This window comes from Macaca thibetana, chromosome 2 (assembly GCF_024542745.1).
Source record: "Macaca thibetana thibetana isolate TM-01 chromosome 2, ASM2454274v1, whole genome shotgun sequence".
In the NCBI taxonomy this organism is placed as follows: Eukaryota; Metazoa; Chordata; class Mammalia; order Primates; family Cercopithecidae; genus Macaca; species Macaca thibetana.
The window spans coordinates 145,190,323-145,217,879 of NC_065579.1; the positions used below are offsets into that span (position 1 = coordinate 145,190,323).

The following is a 27,557-nucleotide window of genomic DNA, read 5'->3' on the forward strand; positions in this document are numbered from 1 at the left end:
GGTTTCTGCTGGGGCAGCTCAGTTAGGGCTGGAAGACGCAGTTCCAACACGCTGCATTCAGATGGTGGCACGTGGTACCAGCTGGTCAGAGAGTTCAGTGAGGGCTGAAAATTGGAGTCCTCAGTTCCTCTCCACAAGCTGCTTGGGCTTTCCCATAGAATGGTGGCCAAGTTCGAAGAGTGAGTATCACAAAACAAAAAGTGTCCCCAAACACCAGAAGTAGAAGCTGCCTTAAGGTGGGACCCAGAAATTGTCACAGCATCATTCTCACTGAATTCTACTGGTCAAGCATAGAGCCTGGAGTCAAGGGGCAGGGACACAGAGCCTGTCTCTCCGTGTGAGGAGTGCCACGGATGTTTTTAAAGCACCTTGGACCTTGTCGGAGAGACCCCTGTTCTTCTCTTTATTGGGCTCTAGCCACAGACTCTCCTGCAGCTCCCAGCCTGAGGAGCATGTTCTCACCCCAGGGCCTTTGCATTCACTCTTCCTTCTGCTGAAATGGTACCCCCTCCAGACATAGGTCCTTGCTCAGACAGCCCCTCCAATGCTGTCTAAACTAGCAGCCAGCCCTACCCACCCTGCTGGATGCCCAGCCCTACCTCTTCAGAGCACAGGCGCTGGCTGGGGAGTAGGACACCTGTTGGCTGTCGCAGCACCTGGCCCAGGAGCACTCGGGAACCAGTGGCTGAAAGGTCTCCCTCTCTTCTCAGCTACTCTAATCCTTCCTTTCTACCGCCAGAGGGTTCTTTCTAAACAGATCCCCTCCTCTCATCCCACCCCTCAGATGGCACCCTCTGCCTCATCTGCCTGACAACAGCTACCCATCCTTTAGGATCAAAAGCCACCTCCTCCTGGCAGCCTGATCTCAGGGCCGGGTTACTCTCCCTCCACCAGCCCCTTTGCATCCTGATATCTGATATCTATGCCACAGCCCCATACAGCACACAGTCTGTATTCCTGAGGCAGAACCTCCTATCAGAGCCCCAGCATTGACCAGGTAAACAGCAGGTGCTCAGCGGATGTTCATGAAGGACCGAATGGCCAAATCCTTGAACCTCAGCCTCTACCCACACCAGTTGTGAGGAAAAAGAAACAAAAGTCTTTATTGATAAATAGCTTACAATGAAATAAATAGAGCAGTGGTTTGTTGAAGAATAAAAACTAGGGCAGAGGCTCGGTTTCTCTCCACCCCTGCCTTTAGCCCTAAGCTTCAGCCCTCTGGCTGGACACTTTGGATGATGAGGCCTTGATGGGCAGCCCAGCCTTTCTCGGGCCCTTGGGGGCCTCTGTCTTCCTGGACAAGTGTGCAGGTACCACCTTGGACCCACTGCCCTTAGCAGGAGCAACAGCCTTGGTGTTTGGCCCCTGCCCAGCTTTAGGGGCCTTGGCCTTGGCCTTGGCCACCACCTTCTTTTTGGTCGGGGAAGCAGCACCATTCTTGACCTATACAAAAGCAAACCGGGAGCAAAGAGACAGCTGGGAAGGGCTGAAATCCCAGCTCGGTGGCTCTGGGTACACAACATCGCCCTTCTAAGCCTTAGTCTCTTGTCTGTAAGACGGGGATGGCAACACCCCAGGGTGCCGGGGGAGCAGAGAGAAGAAGATGGTAGACTGTGCTTTGTAGGAAAAGAAATTGAACCCGATCCCTGGCTGACCTTTCCAGAGGCTGAGTGTGGGATGCCCAAGCTCTGGCCTGTTCAGGGCAGGCAGCCAGGCTGGGAAAGTCATGCAGGTGCCTACCTTGCTGGCTGTGGGTTTTGAACTCTTACTCCCAGTGGTGGTTTTCCTGCAGGCCTCAGCATCTCCTGGAATGTGATGGAGGAGGTTTTGTAGGGGAAGAAGGTGGCACTGCTGGTGGGGCAGGAAGTTTCAGGGACTCTGGAACCCCCATCCCTCCTGGGTCCTAGGTCTTCACTCAGCTATGTGACATGGGGCAAATCATTTAGCCACTCTGAGCCTCAGTGACTAGTTTGAAGACTGGGAATAACAGCATGTCCCTCACAGAGTGGCTGGAAGGTTAACCGAAGCACTTGCTCTATGCAAAGCACTAGTGCTCCAAGCCCACCGAAGCCAAAGTCTAACGGGCCTGTCAGCTCGAGCCTTTAATTTGTCTTCCGCCTGGCAGCCAGAATACTTTTTCTTTCTTTTAAGACAGGGTCTCACTCTGTCACTGTGCTGGAGTGTGGTGGTGCGATCTCAGCTTACTGCAGCCTTGACCTCCCAGGCTCAAGCGATCCTTCTGCCTCAGCCTCCCAAGTCGCTAGGGCAACAGGTGTGCAACAACATGCTGGCTAATATTTTTATTTTTTGCAGAGATGGGATCCCACTATCTTGCCCAGATTGGCTCTAATTCCTGGGGTCAGCACTCACCTGTGTGACAGAGCAAGAGCCTGTCTCTAAAAGAGAGAGAGGAAAAAAAAGAGTAACTCTAGCCCTAGCTGCTTCCTGTCAGAATCCTTCCACAGCTCCACATCATCCTCCAGATAAAACCCTGATTCCAGCTGCCCTTCACACCTTCTCCTTGCCAACACTGCAGGTAGACTGAAATATATACAGTTCCTCAAAAACTCCACCTCCTTGTGTTTTGTTTTGAGAGCGAGTCTCACTCTGTCACCCACGCTGGAGTGCAGTGGTGCGATCTCAGCTCACTGTAACATCCACCTCCTGGGTTTAAGTATTTTCCTGCCTCAGCCACCCAAGAAGCTGGGATTATAGGTGTACACCACCATGCCCAGCTAATTTCTGTATTTTTAGCAGAGACAGGGGTTCACCATGTTGACCAGGTTGGTCTCAAACTCCTGACCTCAAGTGATCCGCCCACCTCGGCCTCCCAAAGTGTTGGGCTTAAAGGCACAAGCCACCATGCCTGGCCTAAAAATTCCACCTTCTTTATGCCTCCAGGCCTTTGCAAAGGCCCTTCCCCTGCTTGAGACACCTTCCTCCAGGAAGCCTTCCCTGACCCCTGCCTCAAGAATGAGTCACGCTCCTGGTTTCTGCTTCCCCCTTCATAACCCTTGAAATGTCTGCCTCCTTCCCCCAACTAGCGACCATGAGTTCCGTCTCTCCAGGTCAAGCCCAGCACTCAGGGCACATGCACTAGATAAGGAAACCCCTCTCCAGAGCTGGCTCCCCGAACCTACTCCAGTGGCTGTCAAGACCCCCATTCCCACACCGCCCCCTAAAAGTCACACAGCTACCTTGGCTGCTCCTGCTGCCTTTGGCCTTTGCCTTCCTGCTGAGCCCGCCGGCACTGGAAGGTTCCCGTATGGCCTTGTCTGGCTTGGGGGGCACCTTCCTAGCCTCGCCCGGCTGTGGCCTGGTGTCCTTGGCCGCGCCGCCTTGCTTGCGGGCCTTCTCTGTGGCTGCACCTGGCTTGGGAGGAGCCTTCTTCACCTTGTCGACGTTGGGAGGGTCCTCCTTGGCCTCGCTTGGTTTCTTGGGGCCCTTCCCCTTGGCCTCGCCCACTCTCCTGGGGGCCGTCGGGGGGGCCATCTTCCTGGGCTGGATTTTCCTCTTGTGCTTGGGAACTAACTGGAGGAGGACACAGGGTGGGCTGAAAGCAGAGCCTCAGGTGCCTCACGCCCCCCACCCTCCGTAAGACTCCGAATGGGAGGCCTCATTCCAAACAGGGGGGCTGCTCAGGCAGTGAGGGGCAGGGAGAAGTCACGAAGCCACTGTCCTTGGAGGCACTGTCTACTATGATTCTAGGATCTCATGATCTCTCAACCACCCACCCTGCCCCTGCCACTTTCCCACAGATTGTGCCTCTGGACTCCCCCTCCCTCCCCACCCTGAAGCTCTGTCCTGCCTCATGCCCCATGCCCCATACCCCCGCCACCTTGCCCCTTGACACTCAGCAGAACATGGACCGAGGTCAGATGGCTCTGGGCTCACAGCTTCATCTGCCCTCCTCCAGCCGTGTACCACAGCTACATCTTCTCTTCTTTACAGTGGGACCATCACCAAGGGTGTGAGTGGCAGGGGTAGGGGAGGGCTCCTGGCAAGCTGTTTCTTTCCTGTCCCCCAACCTTCAGGGCTCCCCATCACCAAGACTAGAAACCACCTTCACCCCTCAATTGCCAGCACACCGCATCAGACACCCGACACCCCTCTGGCTCTTCTCCCTGCCCAGCCGCCTGGTCCTGCTGTGACGTGAGTCCAGGCTCTGACCCACGTCCAGGAGTTCTACTAGGGTGAGACTTTCTGTGATCTGTCACCAGGTAACCACAGGGACCGGCTTGGGGTAGGCTGAGAATGTTCCCCAGTGTTCCATGGCAACTGTCACGGCAGCTGCTACATGCAGGAAGATGGGCAAGATGCAGGGGGCCCAGCAATGACAAGTCAGGCCCTGGGTCTGGTCCCTGAGGTATTCCTGGTGGCTGATGACAGTCCTGATGCTGGGGTGCAATTTTGTCCCAGACCTGCCTCAGCTCTGAGTGACCTGGCATGCATCCCCTCTTGGAGCCTCTTTTTTTTTTTTTTTTTGAGACAGAGTCTCGCTCTGTCGCCCGGGCTGGAGTGCAGTGGCCGGATCTCAGCTCACTGCAAGCTCCGCCTCCCGGGTTCACGCCATTCTCCTGCCTCAGCCTCCCAAGTAGCTGGGACTACAGGCGCCCACCACCGCGCCCGGCTAATTTTTTGTATTTTTTAGTAGAGATGGGGTTTCACCGTGTTAACCAGGATGGTCTCGATCTCCTGACCTCGTGATCCGCCCGTCTCGGCCTCCCAAAGTGCTGGGATTACAGGCTTGAGCCACCGCGCCCGGCCTGGAGCCTCTTTATGAAGATGAAACTCTCCCCTTTGAAATGCAGGACATGGCTGCTCAGGGAGGTGCCAGCAGGGGGAAAACCCTTTGCTGTGGTGCGGAATTCCAGGAAGGGACTACGTGCCCAGGACCCAGAAGTTAGCACAGCTGGCACAGTCCCTGGGATCCCAAACATGCAACAGTTCACCTGTCCTGGACACCAATAGGGGGACTCTTGCAGTGGGAGCTCAGAGGGGGCACACTACCTGCCTTCCTGGAGGAGAGGGCATCTCGGCTGCGACTACAGGAGGAACAAGTAAGGGGACCGGAGGGGAAAGGCCTTCCAGGAGAGGCCGCAGTGCTAACAGAGGCCAGGACCCTTGCTCCAACCCTGGGCTATGTCCTCCCTGAGGGGCGCTTACTTTGAAGCTGCCAGTGGCCCCCCTGGCTTTGGAGTTGAGGGGCCTAGTGAGAAGGCCACGGCGCATGCCAGTGGCCAGCGCCTGCTTCAGCAGGTACTTGAAGCGCAGGACGTCCACTGTTGGGTACTTGTGCAAGATGTAGAGCTTGATAGCCGCCACCGACGTGCCCCGGCGCTGCTCCCCTGCCTGCAGCGCCTCCAGCACCATGCGCAGCACTGGGGGGTGGCGGCGTCCCACTGGGAAGCTGCTGTGGCTCGGGCCTGAGGAGAGATGGCAGGCCATCACCCAGGGCCCAGTCACAACTCATTGGCAGGCGTCAGCTGGCCCGTGGGGGGTGGGTGAGGGCCCAGCAAGGGTCAGATGCTCCCCTCTCCCCAAGACACTGACCGCTGGCATGGAAGCTCCCAGACAGTCTCCCCTCAAGGCTTATTAAGTCTCTCTTTTTTACTTTGAGACACAGTCTCGCTCTGTCCCCCGGCTGGAGTGCAATGGCGTGATCTCAGCTCATTGCAACCTACACGTCCTGGGTCCAAGCAATTCTCCTGCCTCAGCCTCCCAAGTAGCTGGGATTACAGGTGCATGCCACCATACCTGGCTGATTTTTGTATTTTTAGTAAAGACGAGGTTTCACCATATTGTCCAGGCTGGTCTTGAACTCCTGACCTCATTATCCACCCGCCTCGGCCTCCCAAAGTGTTGGGATTACAGGCGTGAGCCACTGTGCCCAGCCAAGTCTCTCTTTTTAAAGAACTGAGTATTCCTTTAGAAAAACAAATCTAAATTGAGTGAATTTTCTAGATGTAACTATGGGTTTACAGGACCTCCAGGGGCTATGTGCACATTCTCAGAGGCACCCAGACTGAGAGACTCTCCAGGGCGCACAGCCCGGTTTCTTCCACAAATAAGAGGGAAAGAAAAAGTGGGAGAGGCACCCTATAGACTAAAGATCCTTAGGAAACCTCTCAACCAAATTCTCATTCCCAGAGCAGGATTTGAACAATCCAACTGGAAAAAGAAAGGCAACAGATAAATGTGAGCACTGGAAGGAAATACTGGATATTAGGGATAATATTGTTTGAGGTATGCTAATGGTATTACAATTGCTTTTTAAAAGGTTCTTATCTGTTAAAGGTAAATATTATAAAATATATTTACAGATGAAATGATAAATAAATCCAGCATTTGCTTTGAAATAACCCAGCAGATGAAACAAGAGCGTCCGCAAGCTGATGACTGTTGGAGCTGGGTGATGGGCACAATGGAAGGGAGTTACAGACCATTTGGTATAGTCTACTTTTGTATCCATTTGAAAGTTTTTTGTTTTGTTTTGTTTTACTGAGACAGGGTCTCAATCTGTCACGCAGGCTGGAGTGCAGTGCCACAATCATGGCTCGCTGCAGCATTGACCTCCCCAGCTCAAGTGATCCTCTCGCCTCAGCCTCCGAAGCAGCTGGGACCACAGGCACGCCCCACCACGCCCAGCTAATTTTTGTATTAATATTATTATTATTTGACACAGGGGTCTGACTGCATTGCTCAGGTTAGTCTCAAACTCCTGAGTTCAAGCTATCTTCCCACCTCAGTCTCCCAAAGTGCTGGGGTTACAAGCGTGAGCCACCATTCTTGGCCCTGAAAGTTTTCATAATAAAAAGTTACCAAAAAATTCCACTCTTAGGTATATACCTGAGGGAAATGAAAACACACGTCCACACAAAAACGTATACATGAATGTTCATAGCAGCGTTCTTCGTGTCAGCCCAAAGATGGAAACAGCCCAAACATCCATGATGAATGATCAACAGATGAATGAACAAAATGTGGTCTCTACCCATCCCGTGGAATATTATCCATTCATACAAAGGAGTGAAGCCCTGGCTACGACATGCAGGAGCCCTAAAAACATGCTAAGTGAAAAAAAGACAGTCAGAAAAAGCCACATACTGTCTGATTCCATTTATATGAAATGTCCAGAATAAGCAAGTCCATAGATGCAGAAGGCAGATTGGTGGTTGCCAGGCTGGGGAGTGGGGGCGGAGAGTGACTGCTAATGGGTACTGGTTTTCTTGAAGTGATTAAAATATTCTAAAATTGATTATAGAGATGGATACACAACTCTGAGTATACCAAAAGCCATTGTACACTTTAAAGGGTGAATTGTATTGTATGGGAATTATTTCTCAATAAGGCGTTATAAAAAAGTTGCAAATGAAGTAGGATCAAGGGTGGGGGGAAGCATGAGAAGTTGTCAGTCACCATGAAATGCATAAAAGGGATTAAAATGTGAAACCGGATTTAAATGTGGTAACTGGAAATGTTGACTTCTGATCAATCTGCAGAATGTAAAGACTTAAATTCTGGGCAATATCGTGAGACCTCGACTCTACAAAAGTCTTTAAAAATGAGCAGAGTGTGGTGGTGTGTGCCTGTAGGCCTAGCTACTCAGGAGGCTGAAGTGGGAAGATTGCTTGAGCCTGGCAAGTGGAGACTGCAGTGAGCTGAGATCACACCACTGCACTCCAGCCTGGGTGACAAAGAAAGATCCTGTCTCCAAAAAAAAAAAAAAAAAAAAAAAAAAAAAGACTTAAAAAGTCTATTGGCTACATTAAAAATGTTTTTCAATAGAAAAAAAAAAAAAAAAAAAACAAACAAAAAAAAAACACCTGAAACTCTAGATCTAGAGCAAAATTATAAAGAGACCTAATCCAATTCAACCCCTGCTGGTTCCTGGCCATGACGAGCCCAGTGTGGGAATATTCATCTGGGGGCCAAAACCGTTGAGTTGGTGTAGTCCTGGGTCACTCCCAGGTTCTCAGGAGTTTCATTCTGCCCTCTAGGCCTCAGTCTTCCCATCTGTACAGTGGGGATGGGGGCCTCTGAGGAGGTCTGAGCCCTCCCAGCTGCAGTGCTACAGGGCTTCCCAAGGGTCTTCACTTGGCCTGACCTCAGGAGCAGCTCCAACCCCTCCTCTGCTTCCCCAAGACCATGTCTGTCCCAGAGAGCCACCCCCCAAGAGTCCTCCCTCAGGCCTGTCCCCTCTCACCCCAGCCCCTCATTCGGCAGCTGTTCCATGCCTGCCGTGTACCAGGATGTCCAGAACAGAGCTCAGGCCCCCAAACCTGCCCTTCATCTCTCTTCCAGGAATGCCCCACACCCCCACTGCCCATACCTACCCAACATCCAAGCAAGAACTGGGGGCATTCTGGGCCCTCTCCTCCCCACCATACTCACTTGAGGCCTCTCCATAGGTTTTTCTCTCCATATTCTGGCCTCTCCTCTCCAACTACCCAGCCCCAGCCTCCTCCCCACTGCCTCTTCCCCACCCCATGCATTCTCCTCGCTGCATCTCACACCCCTCACCTCCCTGCCTGAAACCGTCCATGGTTCCCGTTCAATATAAGAGCTGACCTAACCGAAGACCGCCTTGGAGGCCCTGTGTGATGGGCCCCTCCTCCCACTGCTCCCCCAGCACTGCCCCAGCACTTCCCTCCTTCCCAGAAGGAAGATGCAGCTTCCGAGACAAGCTGCTGGTGCGCTGGCCTCTGGGCCTTAGCCCATGCCGTTTCCTTTGCCTGGGATGCCTTTCTCCTCCTGGCCATGCAGGCTACTCTCACCCATCCTTCAAGGCTAAAAATCCACCTTGGTTTGGATACCTCTGACTTCTGACTTCCCAGTTAACTCTGCCCTTGTTCTTCGTGGCACCGGGACCCCCTCCCTATCTTCCTCGGTGTCTTGGCAAATAGAACACTTCCCCTGGCTGAGGCACACCCATCCTTCAGGGTCATCTCTTCTGGGAAGCCTTCCCTGACGTCCCAGAGTGGGTTAGGGGACTCCTCTGGGCTCCCCCAGCTCTGGATGACCGCCACTGAAGCACACACCACATTAGCAAACAGCACCTACCCACGGACTGGGCTTCCCCATCAGACCGGGAGGTCCTCGAGGGAGTGAACTGGGCCTGGTTTGCCTCGGTGGACCCTCATGTCCAGATAAGCCCTGAGGTGTTTCTTGGTTGAAAATTGGAAGGCCTAACTCTGCATAAAATGTTCCTGCCCCAGTCCCTCCAACTAGCTGCCCACAGCTGCAGTCCGGCTATGGGCTACGGTCTCCAGCACGAAATGGGCTCCAGCTGGGAGGCCCTGTGGCTCTTCCCTGAGCTTGGCCGGCCCCAGCCCCCAGCCCCTACCTGGCCTTGCTACCTGTAGGTCAGCTCTTCAGCCAAAAGGCAGTTGAGCTCAGCAGCTGGGTGCTGGGTGGGTGCTGGGGCCAGGCTGGGAAAGGACGAGGAGTGGGGGTGGAGCGTCAAGGGTAACCCAGGGAGTGGGCTCGCCGGGATGAGGCAGGGGTTGCCTCCTCTTGCTCACCCGGCTTTTCAGATTCAGTAGACTTGGATGATCCTGCTGTGGAAGTTGAGGAGGGTGAGATGTCGCTGGTGACACTCCCAGGAGCCATGAGACCTACAGGTGCAGCTGGCAGACCCCTCACCCAGGTGTGAGGCTGCCGGGCCTACCCGCTAGGCTTATATACCAGCAGCCCACCCACCCACCCCGCCCACCACTCCAATCAGCTGTGATTGGGCTGGGAGCACTCCAAGCTGCTGAATGGGGCTGTAGGTGTGGGATGGGGCACAGCAGCCTGCCTTCTGTAGGGAGCCCCAGCTGGACTACCCACTCCCGTGTAAGGTTGGGGGCGTCGCTTGACTTCTCTGGGTCTCAGTCCCCATGGTGCAATGATGGGAGCTGAGATGCTTGATCTCTCCTGTGCCCTCTGCCCACCGGGGGCTGGAGATGCTGATGAGGAATTGGGGTCACCTGTGTTGTCAGGACGGCCGCTGAGGCGGCCCTCTAATCTTACCAGGTGGGCAATGGGCTGCCCCACGCCACTGCTGGCCTCAGTTTCTCAAAAAGTAGCAGTTGGAGGCAGCCCAACTGCTACTTTTGCCCAGAGCACATCCCCCTAGATCAGAGTAGCCCCTTCTGAGGCCAGCCAGGCTCTCTGGGCCTGTGCCCGCCTTTGGTTTTGTTTTTAAAGAAATAATAGGGGAGGATGCTTAGCAAAAATCTTCATAGATAAGGACAACATCCACTGGGACAATGGACAAAGAATGTAAATAAGCAATTCACCAGCCTAAAGGCTGAGGAACAGGAACAGGAAAATGGACACTCAACCTCCTTGGCATTTGAGAAAATTCAAATTGAAACAATGGTGAAATACTACTTTTTCCCATCAAATTGACCAAAAAAAAAAAAAAAAAAAAAAAAAAAATCCAAGCGAATACCCAAGGCCTGGCTAAATCACACCCTTTCTGTAGAATATTCTCTAGCCATCTAAAATGACAAAGTACGCTGGTGCAGGGACTCACGCCTGTAATCCTAGCACTTTGGGAGGCTGAGGTGGGCAGATCACCTGAGGTCAGGAGTTTGAGACCAGCCTGGCCAACATGGTGAAACTTCATCTCTACTAAAAATACAAAATTAGCTGGGCGTGGTGGCGGGCACCTGTAGTTCCAGCTACTTGGGAGGCTGAGGCAGGAGAATCACTTGAACCTGGGAGCTGGAGACTTCAATGAGCCAGGATTGAGCCATTGCACTCCAGCCTAGGCAACAAGAGCAAAACTGTGTCTCAAAAATAAATAAATAAAAATAAAATAAAATGACAAGGTGGATTAAAACAAGGATGAGGGGCCAGGTGTGGTGGCTCATACCTGTAATCCCAGCACTTCGGGAGGCTGAGGCAGGAGGATCGCTTGAGCCCAGGAGTTCAAGACAAGCCTAGGCAAAAAAGTGAAATCCTGTCTCTACCAAAAAATACAAAAATTAGCTGGGCATGGTGGTGTGCACCTGTAGTCCCAGCTACCTGGGAGGCTGAGGCAGGAGGATTGCTTGAGCCTGGGAGGTCAAGGCTGCAGGGAACTGTGATCACACCCCTGCACTCCAGCCTGGGCTACAGGGTAACACCCTGTCAAAAAAAAAAAAAAAAAAGGGAAAAGAAAAGAAAAAAACAAGGATGAGGCTGTATTTCACACTCAGCAAAATGGCAAAGATGTAAGTGTCTATCAATACTGAGTGACCAGGATTCAAAGAAAGTATGGCTGCTGGGGGTGGGGAGTGAGTTGGTAGCTGCCTTAGAAAACAATTCAGCAATGTTTCATACAACTAAGGAGGGACTCACTCCACAACCCACCCATTCCACTCTAGGTGTAGATCTGAGACAAATGTATACACTTACATGCAAAGATGTTCATTTCAATCTTAGCAGAAATTCAGAACAACATAAATGCCCATCAGGTGGAGAGTAGACAAGTAAACTGTGGCCTTTTCTCATAGTGGAATAGCATGCAGTAGTGAAAAGGAGTGAACCAGAATGTATCGGAGAGTATGCCCCAGCTACTGAGAAGACAAAACTTGCGTGTGTGTGTGTGTGTGTGTGAAGGCACAATAGTTCTTTTTAATTTTTTTAAACTTTTTTTGTTTTTGTTATCTTGCCAGTCACAAGCAGTAGAAAAATGTTCTGAATGGATTCATACCAAGGTAATAGTAGAAGTGGTTACCTCTGAGGAAAGGATGGGTTTTAAACAGACATGCATTCTTCTCTAGGTAGTCTCTTTATTGTGGAATTTTCCTAGAGGACTCTCCATCACCTGAGATCTGGACTCGGGGAGGCCGTGGCCATCAAAGTGTTCTAAAGTGAAATCAGATTTCACTCCCCTGTCTAGCACCCTGCATGGCTGCCCACTGCCCTTGGGTGAAAGTTCATGCTCTTCCGTCTGACTTAAAGAGCCTCCTCCCCACTCAAATCCCACAATTCACCCACACTGTGGCTCCTGGAATGGGCCATGTGCTGATATCAGGACCCTTTTGTCTCCTCTGTGTGTGTTGAATTGATGCAGAATTGCCCCCAATTTTTCACTCCTGCCCATATCTATGCCCATTTGCAATGCAACTTTGCAACCCCTCTCACATTTCTTGTTTGTTTGTTTGTTTGTTTGTTTTTTGAGACAGGGTTTCACTCTGTCACCCAGGCTAGAGTGCAGTGGTGCAATCATAGCTCACTGCAGCCTTGACCTTCTGGGCTCAAGTAATCTCCCACCTCAGTCTTCCAAGTGGCTGGGACTCAGGCACTTGCCACTATGCCTGGCTAATTAAAAAAAAATATATATATATATATATATATGTGTGTGTGTGTGTGTGTGTGTATATGTACACACTAGAAATTATATATATATACTAGAAAAAAATATATATGTATATATATACTAGAAATGGAATCTTGCTATATTGTCCAGGCTGGTCTTGAACTCCTGGCCTCAAGTGACCTCCCACCTGGCCTCCCAAAGTGTAGGTATTACAGGCATGAGCCACTGCACCTGGCCCCTCCCACATTTCTTAAATCTGAGCGGATTCCTTACATCTTATGACTTGCTTTGACCAATGGCAGAAGTGATGGTATGCCAGTCCCATTGCCATGTGAACTAGCCCTAGCTAGCCTGCCAGATGCTGAGGCCCATGGCCGTCACCCCTGTTACCCGGCCATCTGAGGGTCAACCAGCGAGTCCCCAGCCAACCCTCCAGTTGACCACAGATGCTTGCATGAGCCCAGCCGAAATTGACCAAGCTTGGTTCAGATCAGCAGATCCGTCTGGCTCATCCAGAGTCATGAATGACATGCAGTTTGTTGTTTTAAGCCATGAAGGGTTGGGGTTGTTTGTCTTGCTGTATAAGCCAATTGATACACTTGGCCTAGAAGGCCCCTCTGTACGCACTGCCCCCTTTCTCTGGACTCTTTCCCATTCATCTTTTGGCCTCAGTGTAGATGCTGCATCTTCAGAAAAGCCTTCCCTGGCCCCTAGAAGGTTAGGGGCCCCTCCTCTGGGCTCTGCCAGGCCCCAGCCTTGCTCCTGGAGAGCCTCAAGCGCTCTGAATCGCAGCTCTGCCTTCTGTGTCTCCAGCCTTTGTGCTCTGGGGGAGGAGCGGGGCTGTATCTGTCTTGTTCCTGGTAGTATCCCTGGTGCCCAGGGCAGCACCTGGCACACAGTCGGTGCTCAGTACCCATTACTGTGATGCCTGGAGGTCCCAGTGCTGGAGGCCTGAAAACCATCTTCCGGGACTATGCTGGAGCAGGAGCCGAAGCAAAGAGGCAAATGGAAGTTGGCACAAATGGGGGCAGCAATTTTGATCACATTTATGGGACACTTCCAAGAACTGAGAAGTAGAGCAACACTCAGCGATAGAAACATTCCCACGAGCTTCATTCGAAACCCTGCTCCCGGCTGTGCCAGGATCGAGTTTCGCATTCGAAGGGAAGAAGCTCTAAAATGTGCTGCATATTCTAAAAATTCCTCTAGAGGATTGCCTTTTTACAGGGAAGTGGTAATTCTGAGCATCAGACGGGCCGCTTGGTGAGCTTCTGTGATTTTTTTATTGAGGCCTATATGAAATGTAACTTCTGCTGAGAACTAGTTATGAAACACTGAATGGGGTCAGCCTACATGTGAACTTTCCTACAGTTCTGAAGATCGCAGTTGTGAAGATCACAGTTCTGAACTTTTGGAAGCAGTTTTAGGGTGTCTGCTTTGTGTAACTCCAGCCCCTGTAACATCAGGACATTTGTGACTTTTCTTTCCTGACTTTGAGTCAGTAAATGCGTAAAGGGCGGGGTAGAATAACTGCCACATTCGACGTCCATATAAATATTTTATAGTCACTATTTTATTTATGCATGGAGAAGCTGAAGTTCAGAGAGGACCTGCACTTCGATCTTCCTGAGCTCCTGGGATGCAGCCTGGAAGCCCTTTGTTTTAGTGAAGAAATAGGCCATAGGCCAGACATGGTGGCTCATGTCTGTAATCTCAGCACTTTGGGAGGTTGAGGCAGGAGGATTACTCGAGCTCAGGAGTTCGAGATCAGCCTGGGCAACATGGCAAAACCCTGTCTCTACTAAAAATACAAAAAATTAGCCGGGCGTGGCAGTGCACTCTTGTAATCCCAGCTATTCGGGAGGCTGAGGGAGGAGAATCGCTTGAACCCAGGAGGTGGAGGTTGTAGTGAGCTGACATCCCGGCACTGCACTCCAGCCTGGGCAATAGACTGTGTCTCAAAAAAGAAAAGAAAGAAAGGAAGAGAAGAAAAGCAAAGGAAGAAAGGAAGGAAGGAAGGAAGGAAGGAAGGAAGGAAGGAAGGAAGGAAGGAAGGAAGGAAGGAAGGAAGGAAGGAAAATAAATTGGCTATAACTCCAAAATCAGAAGTGACTTAAACAAGAAACCATGAAACTCTTCCCTCCTGAAACTCTTGAAGTATAAGTTGGCCAGGGCTGTTAAGACAGCATGGGGGAACCATGGTGAGACACACCAGAGAACGCTGCCATTCTCTGTCCTCAGATTCTGTCTCGTGATCTAATATGGGTGCAGAAGCTCCAGTCATCATGACTACCTTCCAGCCAGCAGGAAGAAAAGACAAGAGGAAAAGGAGGGCACTTCCATTCTCCAAAATGCACAACCCAGAGACTACACACATCATTTCTGAGTACCCTACAGTGACTGGACCTTAATGTCCTGCCACCACAGTGCAAAAGAACCTGAAAGATACTGTGTTGTGTTGAGCAACCAGGTGCCCAGCTAGAACCTAGTATGATATTATTAACAGAAGGAAAGGGAATGAATATCAGGGCAGTTAGCACTTGCTTCCCCGCTTTTGCGAGACCCCCCTCTCTGTGTTAATCTCCTTACATGTCCATTTCCTACCACACAAGGGGCTGCCTCCTTTGAACTTAGTTCATGTCTCTGGGAAGGGAATTCACATTTATTGAATGTCTACTGTGCACAGCACCCTTTATACAAATACTCTCATTAGACCCTGTAGACAATTCTACCCAGTGGGATAATTCTCTCCTGTATAGCTGAGGGGCCTGAGTCTTGGAGCAATTCAGGGACTTGCCCAAACCAAGTACAGTGGCTCATGCCTGTAGTCACAGCACTTTGAGAGGCCAAGGCAGGAAGATCCTTTGAGGTCGGAAGTTCAAGGCCAGCCAGGGCAACATAGGGAGACTCCATCTCTACAAAAAATAAAAAATAAGTTGGGTGTGGTGTTGTGTGCCTGTGGTCCCAGTTACTTGAGAGGCTGAGACAGGAGGATTGCTTGAGACTGGGAGGTCAAGGCTACAGTGAGCTATGATGGCACCACTGTACTCTAGTCTGGGTGACAAAGCGAGACCCCATTTCAAAAAAGAAAAAAAAGAAAGAAAGAAAGAAAGAGAAAGAGAGAAAGAAAGAGAAAGAAAGAAAAAAGAAAGAGGAAGGAGGAAGGAAGAAGGAAGGAAGGAAAGAAGAAGGAAAGAAAAAGAAAGAAAGGAAGGAAGGAAGAAAGAGAAAGAAAGAAAGAAAAGAAAGAAAGAAAAGAAAGAAAAGAAAAGAGGACTTGCCCTGAAGCTACATAGTTGAGAGGGGCACCCACTGTCTCCTTAGGCGGCATCCACTGTCTCCTTAGGGGGCACCTCAGGCTTTCAGGGGGGCATGTCTCCCTTGGCGTGAGAGAGCTCTGTGGCCATCTGAGTCCCCAGTGCATTCTGGCATGGGGTCAGCTTGCTCAGGTTTGATTGAATGGAGCTGCCATTGTACCTAAGAGGCTGTACCTCTTAGGTATCATTACAATGATAGAGATAGTCACATTGCACCTAAGAGGCTGTACCTCTTAGGTTGTACCTCCCGCTGGCTGCCTGGGGATGAAGTGTGGACAAACTTACTGCAGCTTAGGGCAGCAGCTCCTTCTCTTTATGTACGCAAGTGCCACTAAGCAACTGTCAAGTCATTTGTAAATTAAGGAGGTGGAGGCTTTCCTGTCTATCAGGACAAACGAGAGAATGTTCTGGTGTTAGAGTAAAATTTTCCTCTGGACATGAGGCTGGGGCAAATGTACCATTTCTCAGAAAAAGTGGACTGGGTTGGGGGTTGGGGTGGGGAGCTGGGATGGGCTCCCTGCAAGTCAGGACAGCTAAGATGCCACTGTCCCACCCACTGCCACCCTGGCCCAACACAGCATCCAAAACAAAGGGTGCCAAAACCTTTGGGACCACCCATAGGAATCTTCTCCCTCATGTCCTTGAGATGAGGAGACAGGGAGGCCTGGTCCAGCCATGTGCCCAGAAAATACCAACTTAGAGTCCATTCCCTCTGGGTTGATGCAGGCTCTGCTCACCCAGCCTCCTGCCCTCCTACTTCAGGTAACAGCACCTGGGCTTTCCTTTGTGAAACCCACCTCTCCCCATTCAGCCTGCTTGGGCTGCAGGGTGAGCATGTGACCTAGGTCTGGCCAATCAGAGGATGAATCCCCATTCCAGTCATGGTGATGCAGTTAGACCTGTGTATGCCTAGTGTTCCATTATTGGAACGCTAAGCATGTGTGAGTTATTTATATCTTACTGTTCAAGGTCATTGCCAAGGTCTGATTGCAAAAATCCAAAAAATTGCAACCTCAGGCATAAATGAGCCACATATGATCAGGTGACCTAGGCCTGGCCAATCACAGAATTAATCACCATCTCAGGCATGGTGATATGCTGTACCTGAAGCCCCAGGCTTTTTGGTCATGTGGAGCCAGCAATGTGTGCCTTTTGCTTCAGCCTAAATGAGCTGGATTTCCTATCACTTGCAACCAAAAGTATCCTGACTGATATTACCTAGTGAGTCAGAGTAAAGAGGGCCAATGATAGAGATCCCAGCGCAATGTGCCCCAGCCCCACCAAGGCACCGAGGATCTGCTATCTCATGCTCCTGCCCTCCTTCCTCACCTTGGAGGAGGGGGTGACTCTCGGGAGCTACAGCTCCATCCTGTTCCCCTTTGGGACAGGGTCTCTAGTGAGGCCAGCTCTGAACTGAGGCCCAGTATCGCCAAAGTCTCTCATCTGCTGCATGCTAGGCAGTAGGCTGGCCACTTAAAGTCCACAATCGCATCTAATCCCCTTAGGATCAGGTGTTTGTTTTTTGTTGTTGTTGTTTGTTTGTTTCGTTTTGTTTTGTTTTGTTTGGAGATGGACTCTCCCTCTGTTGCCCAGGCTGGAGTGCAGTGGCGTGATCTCGGTTCACTGCAACCTCTCCCTCCCGGGTTCAAGCGATTCTCCTGCCTCAGCCCCCTGAGTAGCTGGGATTACAGGCGCCTGCCACCATGCCCAGCAATTTTTGTATTTTTAGTAGAGATGGGGCTTCACCATATTGGTCAGGCTGGTCTCAAACCCCTGACCTCCTGATCTGCCCGCCTTGGCCTCCCAAGGTGCTGGGATTACAGGTGTGAGCCACTGTGCCCAGCCAAGGTCAGTTTTAAGATTCTCTTTTGCAGATAAGGAAGCTCAGAGAGGTGACAAAACTTGTTTGCAGTTTTATGGGTCATCTGTGACTCTATGACCCCAAAGTTGGGGTTTTTCTCATTCCCAGGGCTGCTTCCTCCACCTCTAGCCCCAGGGGACTCTGTGCTGCTTGGCTCTGCCCATTGCTCAATCCAGCCATCCCAGGGTCAGGGATCAGGTGGAAGCTGGCAGTTTCAATCTATCCTGTGGATAAAGAGTTTGAAAGCAACAAAACCCACCACCGTTAATACCAACATAGGAGCTGAGCTTTCAATGGCCCAATTTGCCTTAGTCTCCAGGCAGGGCTGGGTAAAGCTAGAGCTTCTGGCTTTGCCTATATGGAGAGGCGGGAGCAGTTACTGAGGCAGCTCAATTCTGACACCTCAGAGATGTGGCCAGCTTTCTGGAGCAGACTCTCCAGAATGGAGAATCGACTAGCAGCTGCTGAAGATGGGCTTGTCTGGCAAGGGAAACTGGAAACGGGGGCCCATGAACATCCCCAGGGAAGGTGGGCCCAGTGGAATTTCCCACTCTTTGTTTCTAAGCTCTTTGAGATAAGGATGACATCAGGGACTCAGCTGTTCATTAAATGTGGGCCGGTGAGCATATCTTCCAGAGGCTCCATGCTGTAGATGCTGGGGCCCAGGTGCTAGGGCAAAAGAGCAGGTAACTTCCAGAGGCTGAGAGAAAGGCGTGTCTCTCCATAAGCCACACTGGGAAGGGGAGGCACGGGGTCTGGGGCCTCACAGTAGGGGTGATACCCCAGGCCCAATCTCACCCTCACTGAGAACTTGGCCTTCGTCGCCCCACTCCCCCAATGTTGTTTTTTCAGGTGTGATGACTGCATTCTGCATTCCTGTGACTGTCCTTGTCTGCAGCCCAGCCCCAGCCCTGGTCTGGCCTTGACGCCTAGCTAATTTTTAAAAACCTGCCCCGAGGCTGGGTGAAACCCCATCATCCGAATGCCCAGTCTCAGAATGTTCACAATCAGGAGGTGATAATCGTAATAATTAACTAGTTACATTAATTGATGTTATTCACAACATGAACTAGAATCTGTACAGGTCTTGCTATTTACAAGGTGCTGAAACACACACATAGACACACACACACACACACACACCTCTTTTGGTCCTCTCAGTAGCTGCGTGTCGGCAGGACCAGGAATCTGGGATTTCCATTTTATAGGGGAAGAAAGTGAGGCCCAGGGAGGGAAAAACAACTGCTCCTTATCATTAGCCAAGTATGAGTTGCTGCTGCTAAGAGGGTCTGAGAGGATAGATATGTTCTCCCTTCGCTTTCATTCCTCCATTCCTTCCTGCATCCATCCAGCATTTATTAAGCACCTACTGTGTGCCCCATTCTGTGCTAGACACTTATCCCTAAGCTGGGACACTTTTCCAGAAAGCAAGAATCCTCATGTTCCTGAAAGATGAGCTGGGAGGAGGAGGGGCACAGATCCCACTGGCCTTGGGGAACCTGGGACTCCAGATCAGTAGGTGTTGGTGGATGTCCCTTCTCAGGCTGTCCCGGGTGAGTGAGGAGCCTCATTTTTCTCTCATTAATTATTTCTTTAAAAAAAAAAAATGAAGGAGCCTATGTGACTTCGTTCATTCTGCACAGGCGCTGCTCCTGGTGGGATGGCTGTGGCTGGGGGAGGGTGTGGGGGACGGGAGACGCCTACAGTCGGCCACAGCGTCCTAGGCAGGTCTTAGGCTGGGGCCACCTGGCTAGTCTCCGTCTTGGACACGGTGGCAGAGGCCTCATCGTCACCCAGCGGGTTCTTGCCGCAGCAGATGGTGGTGAGCATGCAGTTCCGGAACTGGAAGGCAAGAGGCTTGAGTCAGGGCCAGGGCTGCCCACAGTGTGCTTGGAACTGGCACGTTAGTGAGGTTTGCCCCAACCTTTTCCCTGCTTCTGCCCCTCACAGTTCCAGCGCCCCGTCCACTCAAATCTGGCTTCCTGGAGGAAACTTGCTAAGCAGACGCTCCTCACCCCTAGAGATGCCAGGGACCCAGCACGAGGGGGCTGTGTCGCCCATGACATTTCATGGTGCCCTCTGTGTGCCAAGGGTGTTCTGTAAATTATCTCCTGTAATCTGAGAGTTGGGTGTTTTGCCCTTTCTATGGATGAGGAAACCAAAGCACAGAGAGGGGAATTGACTTGCATGGGGTCACATAGTTAGAAAATGGCAGAGCTGACTTCAGAGACTGTTTACCCCAACTTCTGAGTTCCTTGGAGAGGAACCTTTACCCCTTTACCCCTTTACCCCTCAGAATAAGACTTTTTAGCTCCTTATTCAGCTTTATGGAGACTGGCCCATCCATTCCCCTCTTGGGACCTTCTGACTTTGACATTGGGCTTCCAGAACTATCTGGACTAGAGCTTCTCCCACCTCAGTGAGCATCTGAGCCACCTGTGGAGAGCTTGTTGAAAATGTAGGTTCCTAGGCCCTCCCTGAGATTCAGCAGATCTGGGTGGGGCCAGGAATCTGCATTTCTCACACACTCCCCATTGAGACTGCTGACCCAAGACTGCTGCCAGTAGCCCTGATGGAGCCCCCTCCCCTGCCCTGGGACGCAGTTTGTCCTTGGCAGGCAGTGCCTGTGGTCTGGGACACTGGGGCCCTCCCACCCGCAGTAGGCACCTGCTTGTTCATCATGATATAGATGACAGGGTTGTAGATGGAGGCGCTCTTGGCAAAGAACGCTGGGATGGTCATGAAGATGGGACCGAAGTTGGAGCCCTGGTGGGTGAAGATGTAGAATGCCACGCTGGCATAGGGCACCCAGCAGATCAGGAAAGCGATGACCATGATGATGACCATGCGAGTGACCTCCTTCTCTGCCTTCTGTGTGGTGGCCGACTCCTGCTGCTGGGCAGCGGCCTGCAAGACAAGGGGCCCGGGTCCAGACCATGGCTCCTCCAGGGAGCAGGAGCCGCAGATACATGCTGGGGGCTGGACTGTCAGAGCCGTGAGGCCGCCCACTCCCCGGCCCGTACCTCCTTGACGGTGAAGACGAGCTGCCCGTAGCAGAAGAAGATGACAATCATGGGGATGGTGAAGTGGACCACGAACATGTAGATAACAAAGGACTCGTTGTTGACCTCTGGCTTGAGCGTGTAGTAGTCGATTCCGCACGAGCACTGCAAGCCCTCGGGGATGTATCTGAGGACGGGCAGGTAGGGAGAACCCGCCTGTGAGGGACTTGGCCAAGGCGCCTGCCGAGCGCTGGCCCTTTCTGGGGCTTCACATTCCCTTCCTGGAAAAGGGGATCATAAGCGTCTGCATGGCTGGGTGACAGGATGGAATATGGATCAGATGGGGATGCAGACGCACCTTGTGGAATCAGTGTCGCTTCACTGGTGGCTGCGGTACCAGATGATACCACCCAGCCTCTCCCGGCATGCCCAGCCCCAGCATCCACTGCCCTCTGAGCCTAGGGTTATGCCAGGCAGAGGTTGGTGAGGAGGAGGGGAGGCTCTGTATTTGAGGCAGTTTGTATAAACTGAGGTTTTCCTAGCCCCAGGGCGAGAGTATTTTCCAGGTCAAAGATGGACACACAGGGTATCTAAGGGATCTTTGTGCAGCTTCTGGAAACAAGAGGTTTCCAGGGCACATTGTTAGGATGTGGCAATGGTTCCTGATATTGGTGACAGTTGACTGGCCTCAGGAAACCCAGAGCGTCCAGAGGCTGTGCTTCCGGAGGATGGAACCAGATTGGAGAAGATGGGGAAAAAGTCCAGGGGGGGGACTCAAATTCAGCAAGGGGTAAGAAATGGACCCTAGCAAGACTGAGGAGGAAAAGGAAGTGAGAGTGGGAATTTTCTGGAGACAGAGGGACATGAGGCCTCAGGGGACCAGAGTCACCGGTCCTATTGTCCAAACCACTGTCCCCACTGTGTCTCATCTCAGCCCCATTTGGAGACAATCGCCTAGAGGCTGAATGGGACCCAGTTCCCAAGGGCCACAATATGGCCACCAGCACTAGGAAGGTGTGGCCTCCCCTGCTGCTGAGGCCCAAGGTTAGAGGGGGCTGCCCCCAGGGTACTAGACCAAAGAGGATTGGAATTTGCGCCTGGCTTAGTTGAGGATTAGGGGCACAGCCAAGGTGAAGGGTTGGGATGTCTTGGATTCTCTTTTACATAGAGCTCAGGAGATGGGACCAGCGCTTTTAGCAACATTAGAGTCTATTTCTTCTGCCCTACACCCCTACCCTGGGTGGGCATTTGGGCCAGGAGACATACAAGGCCAGTGCCTGGAACCAGACACTACTGGGTTTGAGTCCTGACTGGAGGACCCTACAAAGAGCCTCTTCCCTTCTGCTCAATGCCATTACCTGGACCAGCCGAAGAGGGGGGGTGCGGCGCAGGCCAGCGCCATGACCCAGGTGAAGGCAACGCCCATGATGGCATGGTTCTCCCCGAAGCGGAAGTTGCTCATGGGCTTACACACCACCACGTACCGTTCGATGGCCAGGACCACCAAGGACCACAGGGCGATTTCACCTGCAAGGCAGTCAGCAGGCTGTCAGCAGACCCCACTGCCTGTCTAAGGAGGGTGCACTCCCCCTAGATAGGGAGAGGGTAGCTAGGAAGGCAACCAGGAGTGGGAGAGGGACTTGAGGAGGCCTTGGGGAAGGAGAGAGCTTGGCACTGGGAGGAGTGGGAAGGGGCAGAGGGACCACATGCTGAGGAGAGCTGGGCAAAGAAGCTACAGGGAATGGGGGAAGTTATTTGCTTAGTGCTCTGGGTCCATGAGGGACATGAATCAGATCAGGGGGTCACGATTGGACTGAGAACCCGGTAGGGAGTTGTGGGGTTTTTTGTTTGTTTTTAACAGAAGAATGCATCCTAATGTGGGGCAGAGTTCTTTGTTGGGCAGGAATGCAGAGGTGGCGGAAACCCAGAATTGGCAGTCCTTCATCCCTCTCTCTTCTCGGGAGATGAAACAACATGGGCAAGTGTGGCCCTCTCCTAGGAGCCATGAAGCAATGGGCAATGCTTTGCCCAGAGGAAGAAGAAGGAAATGATGAAATTGAGACATCTGCCCTGCTCACCACCCCATGAAGTTCCACAGGGAGAGTGGCCATATAGTTAATCAGCCAAACTGGGACATTCCTAACAGTGAAAGGGACAATAATTGTAAACTGGGACTGACCCTGCAGAGAACAACCATCCGTATGTGGCATACCACCTTCTGGCCAGAACTGGGTGATCTGTGATTATTTGATGTAACAAATACCCAACAATGCCAGAGATTCCCTGAGAATGGGACCGAGGAGGCAACCTGGACATGGGGGAGAGAGGGCAAGGCTGGCAGGGTGATGCTTGTGACTGGTGGTAAGCTCTCCTCGTCACCCAGCTTTGCAGTGGCTGCCGCTAACATCTCCTCCATCTCAGCGGAGATATTCCTGGATCACAGCCAGGAGACCTAGGCTGTTGTTGCTGCCTGGCCACATCCCTAAATAAGTCTATTCCCTTCTCCCTGCCTCAGTTTTCCCTCTGTTAAGTGGGATCTGTTATCCCTGCAGCACCCCCATCTGTTTTCCTGTTAAATGCAAGACGTTATTCTAAAGCAAAAAGCAGCTGCTTCAGAGGGGCTGCATGCAGTTCTCAACACCAGGAGCCTTGGAGCGCGGCACGGAGGCTAGAGGGGCACCCGGGGACGGGGGGCTGGGAGGGGAGGCAGAGGATGCCAAAGGGGACCGAGCCCATTACCCAGCACAGGGAAGACTCAATGACTGGAGAATGGAGAATCCACTTCCTACCCTGGGCTTGGGCCCCCAGAGAGGAGGGGTCTGGCTTGCCCAGCTCTCTCCTCAGTGCCCAGCCTGGGTCTGACCTGTTTTCCGAGGGAAACAAAGGCTTGGTGTTGCCAACACGGCCCAAGATGGATGCAGGCTTCAAACTCAACTCTGCCCCCATCCCATTGTGACCCCCAGCAGGGCACTTGACTTCTTTGAGCCTCAGCTCAGTTTTCTTGCTGTGAAATTAGATAAGTGCATGTTGCTCCAGGTAAGATCAAGGTAGCGTTCAGAGCCAGCCCTGCACAAACAGCAGCCCAGCTATCACCATGAATGGTGTTTGTTGACTGAATATATGAGGGCCTTGGGTAACGCTGACAGGAGAGGAGAAGGGAGAAGGCCTCTCAGCCACTACCGCCAAGCCCGGGACTGTCCCAGATCCCTCCATGCTCCCGGGCTCCTGCAAGCCCCACCCGCACCCGGCTCATACCTCCCAGGGTGGCAAAGAAGCCCTCCGCATTGCATCCTGTGGGCCCGAAGACGAAGTATCCATGCAGAGAGGTGTAGAGGGTGGTGGTGAAGCCACCGAAGACCATGAAGAGGTCGGCCACGGCTAGGTTGAGCAGGATGTAGTTGAGAGGCGTGCGCAGCTTCTTGTGCTGGACGGTGACGTAGAGCGTGAGGAAGTTGATGGGGAAGCCCAGCACGATCAGCAGGAACATGTAGGCGGCCAGCATGGAGAACTGCCATGGCTCGGCCAGGTAGTACTGCGGGTACTCGAAGGGGCTGCGCACCACGCCCGTCGCGTTGGAGAAGGGCACGTAGAAGTTAGGGCCTTCCGTGCCATTCATGGCTGTGGCCCTTGTGGCTGCCCCGCGTCTGCTCCCACCCAAGAATGCTGCGAAGGCCTGAGCTCAGCCACTCAGGGCTCTGGCTGGATGACTCTGGGCTCTCACCCCCCCAGACCCTTATAAAGTGACCTCCCCCTCCTAAGCTCCTGGCTGAATCAGCATCTGGGAGATTGGGGGTGTTCATAATCATATTAATCCCGCTGCAGAAACTGAGGGCCTAATTGGCTTCCAAGAGGGGCCAAGGTGACACCAGGAGGAAGCCTGAGGTCAGGGAGGAGAGGTACTCAGGACCCTGGGAAAGGGAGAAGGCCCCTAACTTCTACATGGCTTGTCTGTCCCAAGGTCCCAGCTCAGTCTGGTGGCCTTGGTCTGAAATAGGGACCGTGGGTGTCTGTGCCATTTCCCTTGGCTTAGTACGAGCTGACTTCAGATCTTCGTCTGGACTGGACAGTGAGCTTCTGGACAGCTAGAGACTTTCTAGTTTATTCTCCCAGTCTCTCATCTCGTCACACAGCCCCTTACCTGTTCGTTCCCCCAGCCCCTTACAAAGCTGTTCATTCCCCCGCAAGTTACTTCTGGGCTCGTCCAGTCCCCACACTCCTCTGACAGGAGGAGCTCCATGAGGGCAGGGGCTGCATCCTGCAGCTTCTATTTCCAGTGCCGGACACATGGCCTGGGGCCCAGGAGCCCAATCATTGTTGCATGGAATTGGAATTCACTCTCTTGTTCGTTCATTAAACATTTATTTGTGGGCCCCTGGGAATACAAAGATGGAAAGAAACAGCCCTGCCCAGAGGAGCTCAGGGGCTGAGGAGGACTCAGATATGGGAAGAAGCAGATTCTGCCCAAGGTGTCTGTGAGGTGGAGACGGGGCCTGACTGCCTGGGGGATGCAGTCCAGGAGGCCACGTTTGGGCCTTTGAGAGAAGGAGCAGTTTGCCAGGTGGCTGGGTGGGGAAGACCTGAGCTGGGGGCAGTTGTGATGGGTCTTGAACGCCGGGGAGCCTGGCTTTATCCAGAGGGAAGTGGGCAGTGGCTTGGGCAGATCACTGGGGTAGAAAGGTGACTCGGATGCCCCAAAGATGGAGTGGAGGGAGGGAGGATGGAGGGGGCTTCCAGAGCAGGGGAGGGACAGAGCCCCTCAGGGGACTCCAGTCTGAAAGGGAGGCCAGCCCTGGAGGCAGCAGACAGGGCACTGTTGGGGGAGGTCTGGTCAGCTACGAGGGCCTCAAATGCCATGTGCCAGGTGGCCCCATGACGGCCGATTCCAGAACAGCAGGATGTACTGTGAGAAAGAAAGTAGTCAAGAGCCTTGGAGGCAGATGGCTGGGGGCAAATGGAGGCCAACACTGGCAGGTCCCCCTCTCCCCGCTGTCCAAGGAACACGATGACACCTCCTAAGAATGAAGCGGAGTGTCCAGGGTGGCCTGTGCAGGTGCTGACAATGCCCGAAGTGTGGCCGCTCAGGGACCACCATCCAGCCAACATGTGTATTGAGCACCTACTGTGGCCCAGACAAGGTGCTTTGTCCTGGGGGACACACAGGGGACATGAAAGAGCAAGCTCCTGCCCACAAGAAGCCAATGTTTCTGTGGGGTGAGGGGGCACAGGGACCACAAACGAATAGTGGAGCGAAAAACAGTAGGGACAGTTCATTCGCAGCCACTCCCAACACAGGAGGCTTCTCTGAGAAGCTGGAGCTTAAGCCGAGAATGGAACAACAGGAGGAAGCTTCAGGGGAAGGACATCCAGGCAGAAGGACCCCGGCAAGTGCAGAGCCCTGAGGCCAGGGAAACATCCCTTAATCTCTGTCATACCCAGTCTCTCCCACCCAGGATTCCCAGATCTGTCTGCTCAGAAGAGTGCCCCCTTCCCTGTAGCCCACCTGGGCTCCAGCCCCCTGCCTGGCCTGGGTGGTGTTGGGTATAACAGGGTTTGGCACACGTGGCAGGACTAAGGCAGGGCGGGTGGGATGGGGCCTCTCGTAGTTTAAGGCGCTTGGCCTGGTGATTATGCCCAACGCTAATGAGGTTAAGGTGGGGGGTTTGATTCTGACGTGGACCCTCATGGCCAGAAGGAGGGTGTCCTGGATGCCTTGGGTCAAGGCTGACCCACACCCAGCCCCTCCCTGGCCAGGCTGAGCCCCCACCCAACACAGCTTAGCAGTACCTCAGCACCTTGCTTGTTGCCTAGTGCTTCTGGCAGCACGGAGGCTTTTTATTTGTGTTTCGTGCTCGTCTCCCTGCCTGTAATGTGAGTCCACAAGGGCGGGCCTAGGTCTATCTTGCTCACAACAGGGTTCCCAGAGCCCAGCATGGTGCTTGGCCTGTAGTGGAAAGAGGTGGGATCATGTCTGTTTTGTTCATTGATGTGTCTCCAGGGCCTGGCACCTCGAAGGTGCTCCTGAATATTTGTTGAATGAATGAGTGGGGGAATGAATGAATGAAGTCCCCCTAGATGATCTCAGTACTTCCCCTCTCTGTCTCAGGTTCCTCCTTTGTGGGTTTCACAATTGCAACCTCATGGAACCCTGGTAATGGGGAACTAACAGCCATCACTGAGGTGACAGTGCTCTTTATTCTGTAAAGCTTGACAAAGAAAAAATTTTTTTGAGACAAGGTCTCTGTCACCCAGGCTGGAGTGCAGTGTCACAATCATAGCTCACTGCAGCCTCTGCCTCCTGGGCTCAAGCGATTCTCTCACCTCAACTTCCTGAGTAGCTGGGACCACAAGTGCACACCACTAATTTTTGTATTTTTTGTAGGGGTGGAGTCTTGCTATGTTGCCCAGGCTAGTCTTGAACTCCTGGCTCAAGCGATCCACTCTCCTCGGCCTCCCAAAGTGCCAGGATTATAGGCATGAATCACCATGTCCGGCCCAAGAAATATTTTTTAAACAAAAAATGCTCTTTGTTCAGGACAACAGACTCATAGTGAGCTGGAAGGGTCATTCGAAGTCACCTACTCTGACCATCTCTGCTACATCCATTTTGCAGATGAAAAGACTGAGGACTAGCTCTGCAGATTAGATCAGGTCCCGTTACAAATCAGTGGCAGCCTGCGTTATAACCTACACAGTCAACTGGGCTCCATGGGTATCAGCTTCCCAAACCGGGCTATGCCTCCCTCCCCTCATCAAAGACAGCTCTCAGGAAGGACCAGCCAGCCATTCACACCATAGTATAAATGACTAAAGAAAGGTTTAGCTGGGGTAATGGAAAGGCCCTAGACTGAGTCACACAGGCCTGGGGCGGGGCAGCGGAAGCCTCTAGGAGAGGAGGCTGGATTCTAGCTGGTCTTTGAGTCACCACGGTAGTACTGCTTCCTTCCCCACACTGGGCCTCAGTTTGCTGGGACAAGGAAACCTCAGTGTGGGGCGCGTGCACATCCACCTATACAGTAAACCTCACCTACTTTCCCCATGAGAGCCTGGTTCGTGAATCTTTAGACCCTACAGCCTTGGTTTCA

The 27,557-nt window shown here is 52.4% G+C and overlaps 2 protein-coding genes across 5 annotated transcripts; both read right to left on the bottom strand.

The window, feature by feature from the left end:
- Nucleotides 1-1,076: 1,076 nt before the first annotated feature.
- LOC126949145 (histone H1.8) lies at nucleotides 1,077-5,416 on the bottom strand. 4 transcript variants are annotated; one of them, XM_050781760.1, is made up of 4 exons: nucleotides 5,167-5,416; nucleotides 3,198-3,531; nucleotides 1,741-1,805; nucleotides 1,077-1,443 (listed from the first exon to the last, which is right to left on the bottom strand). In XM_050781760.1, the coding sequence occupies exons 1-4, from the start codon at nucleotides 5,371-5,373 to the stop codon at nucleotides 1,204-1,206; spliced, it is 846 nt and encodes a 281-aa protein (XP_050637717.1). In that variant the 5' UTR covers nucleotides 5,374-5,416; the 3' UTR covers nucleotides 1,077-1,203. The 4 variants fall into 4 exon arrangements, with proteins under 4 accessions (XP_050637717.1, XP_050637719.1, XP_050637720.1 ...); XM_050781762.1 differs by lacking the exon at nucleotides 5,167-5,416 and adding an exon at nucleotides 4,101-4,207; XM_050781763.1 differs by lacking the exon at nucleotides 5,167-5,416 and adding an exon at nucleotides 4,089-4,207.
- A 12,321-nt stretch (nucleotides 5,417-17,737) lies between these two features.
- On the bottom strand, nucleotides 17,738-24,186 carry RHO (rhodopsin). The gene is made up of 5 exons (XM_050781750.1): nucleotides 23,731-24,186; nucleotides 21,834-22,002; nucleotides 20,497-20,662; nucleotides 20,141-20,380; nucleotides 17,738-19,315 (listed from the first exon to the last, which is right to left on the bottom strand). Exons 1-5 carry the CDS (start codon nucleotides 24,089-24,091, stop codon nucleotides 19,205-19,207), a joined length of 1,047 nt encoding a protein of 348 aa, XP_050637707.1. The 5' UTR covers nucleotides 24,092-24,186; the 3' UTR covers nucleotides 17,738-19,204.
- Between the last annotated feature and the right edge of the window lie 3,371 nt (nucleotides 24,187-27,557).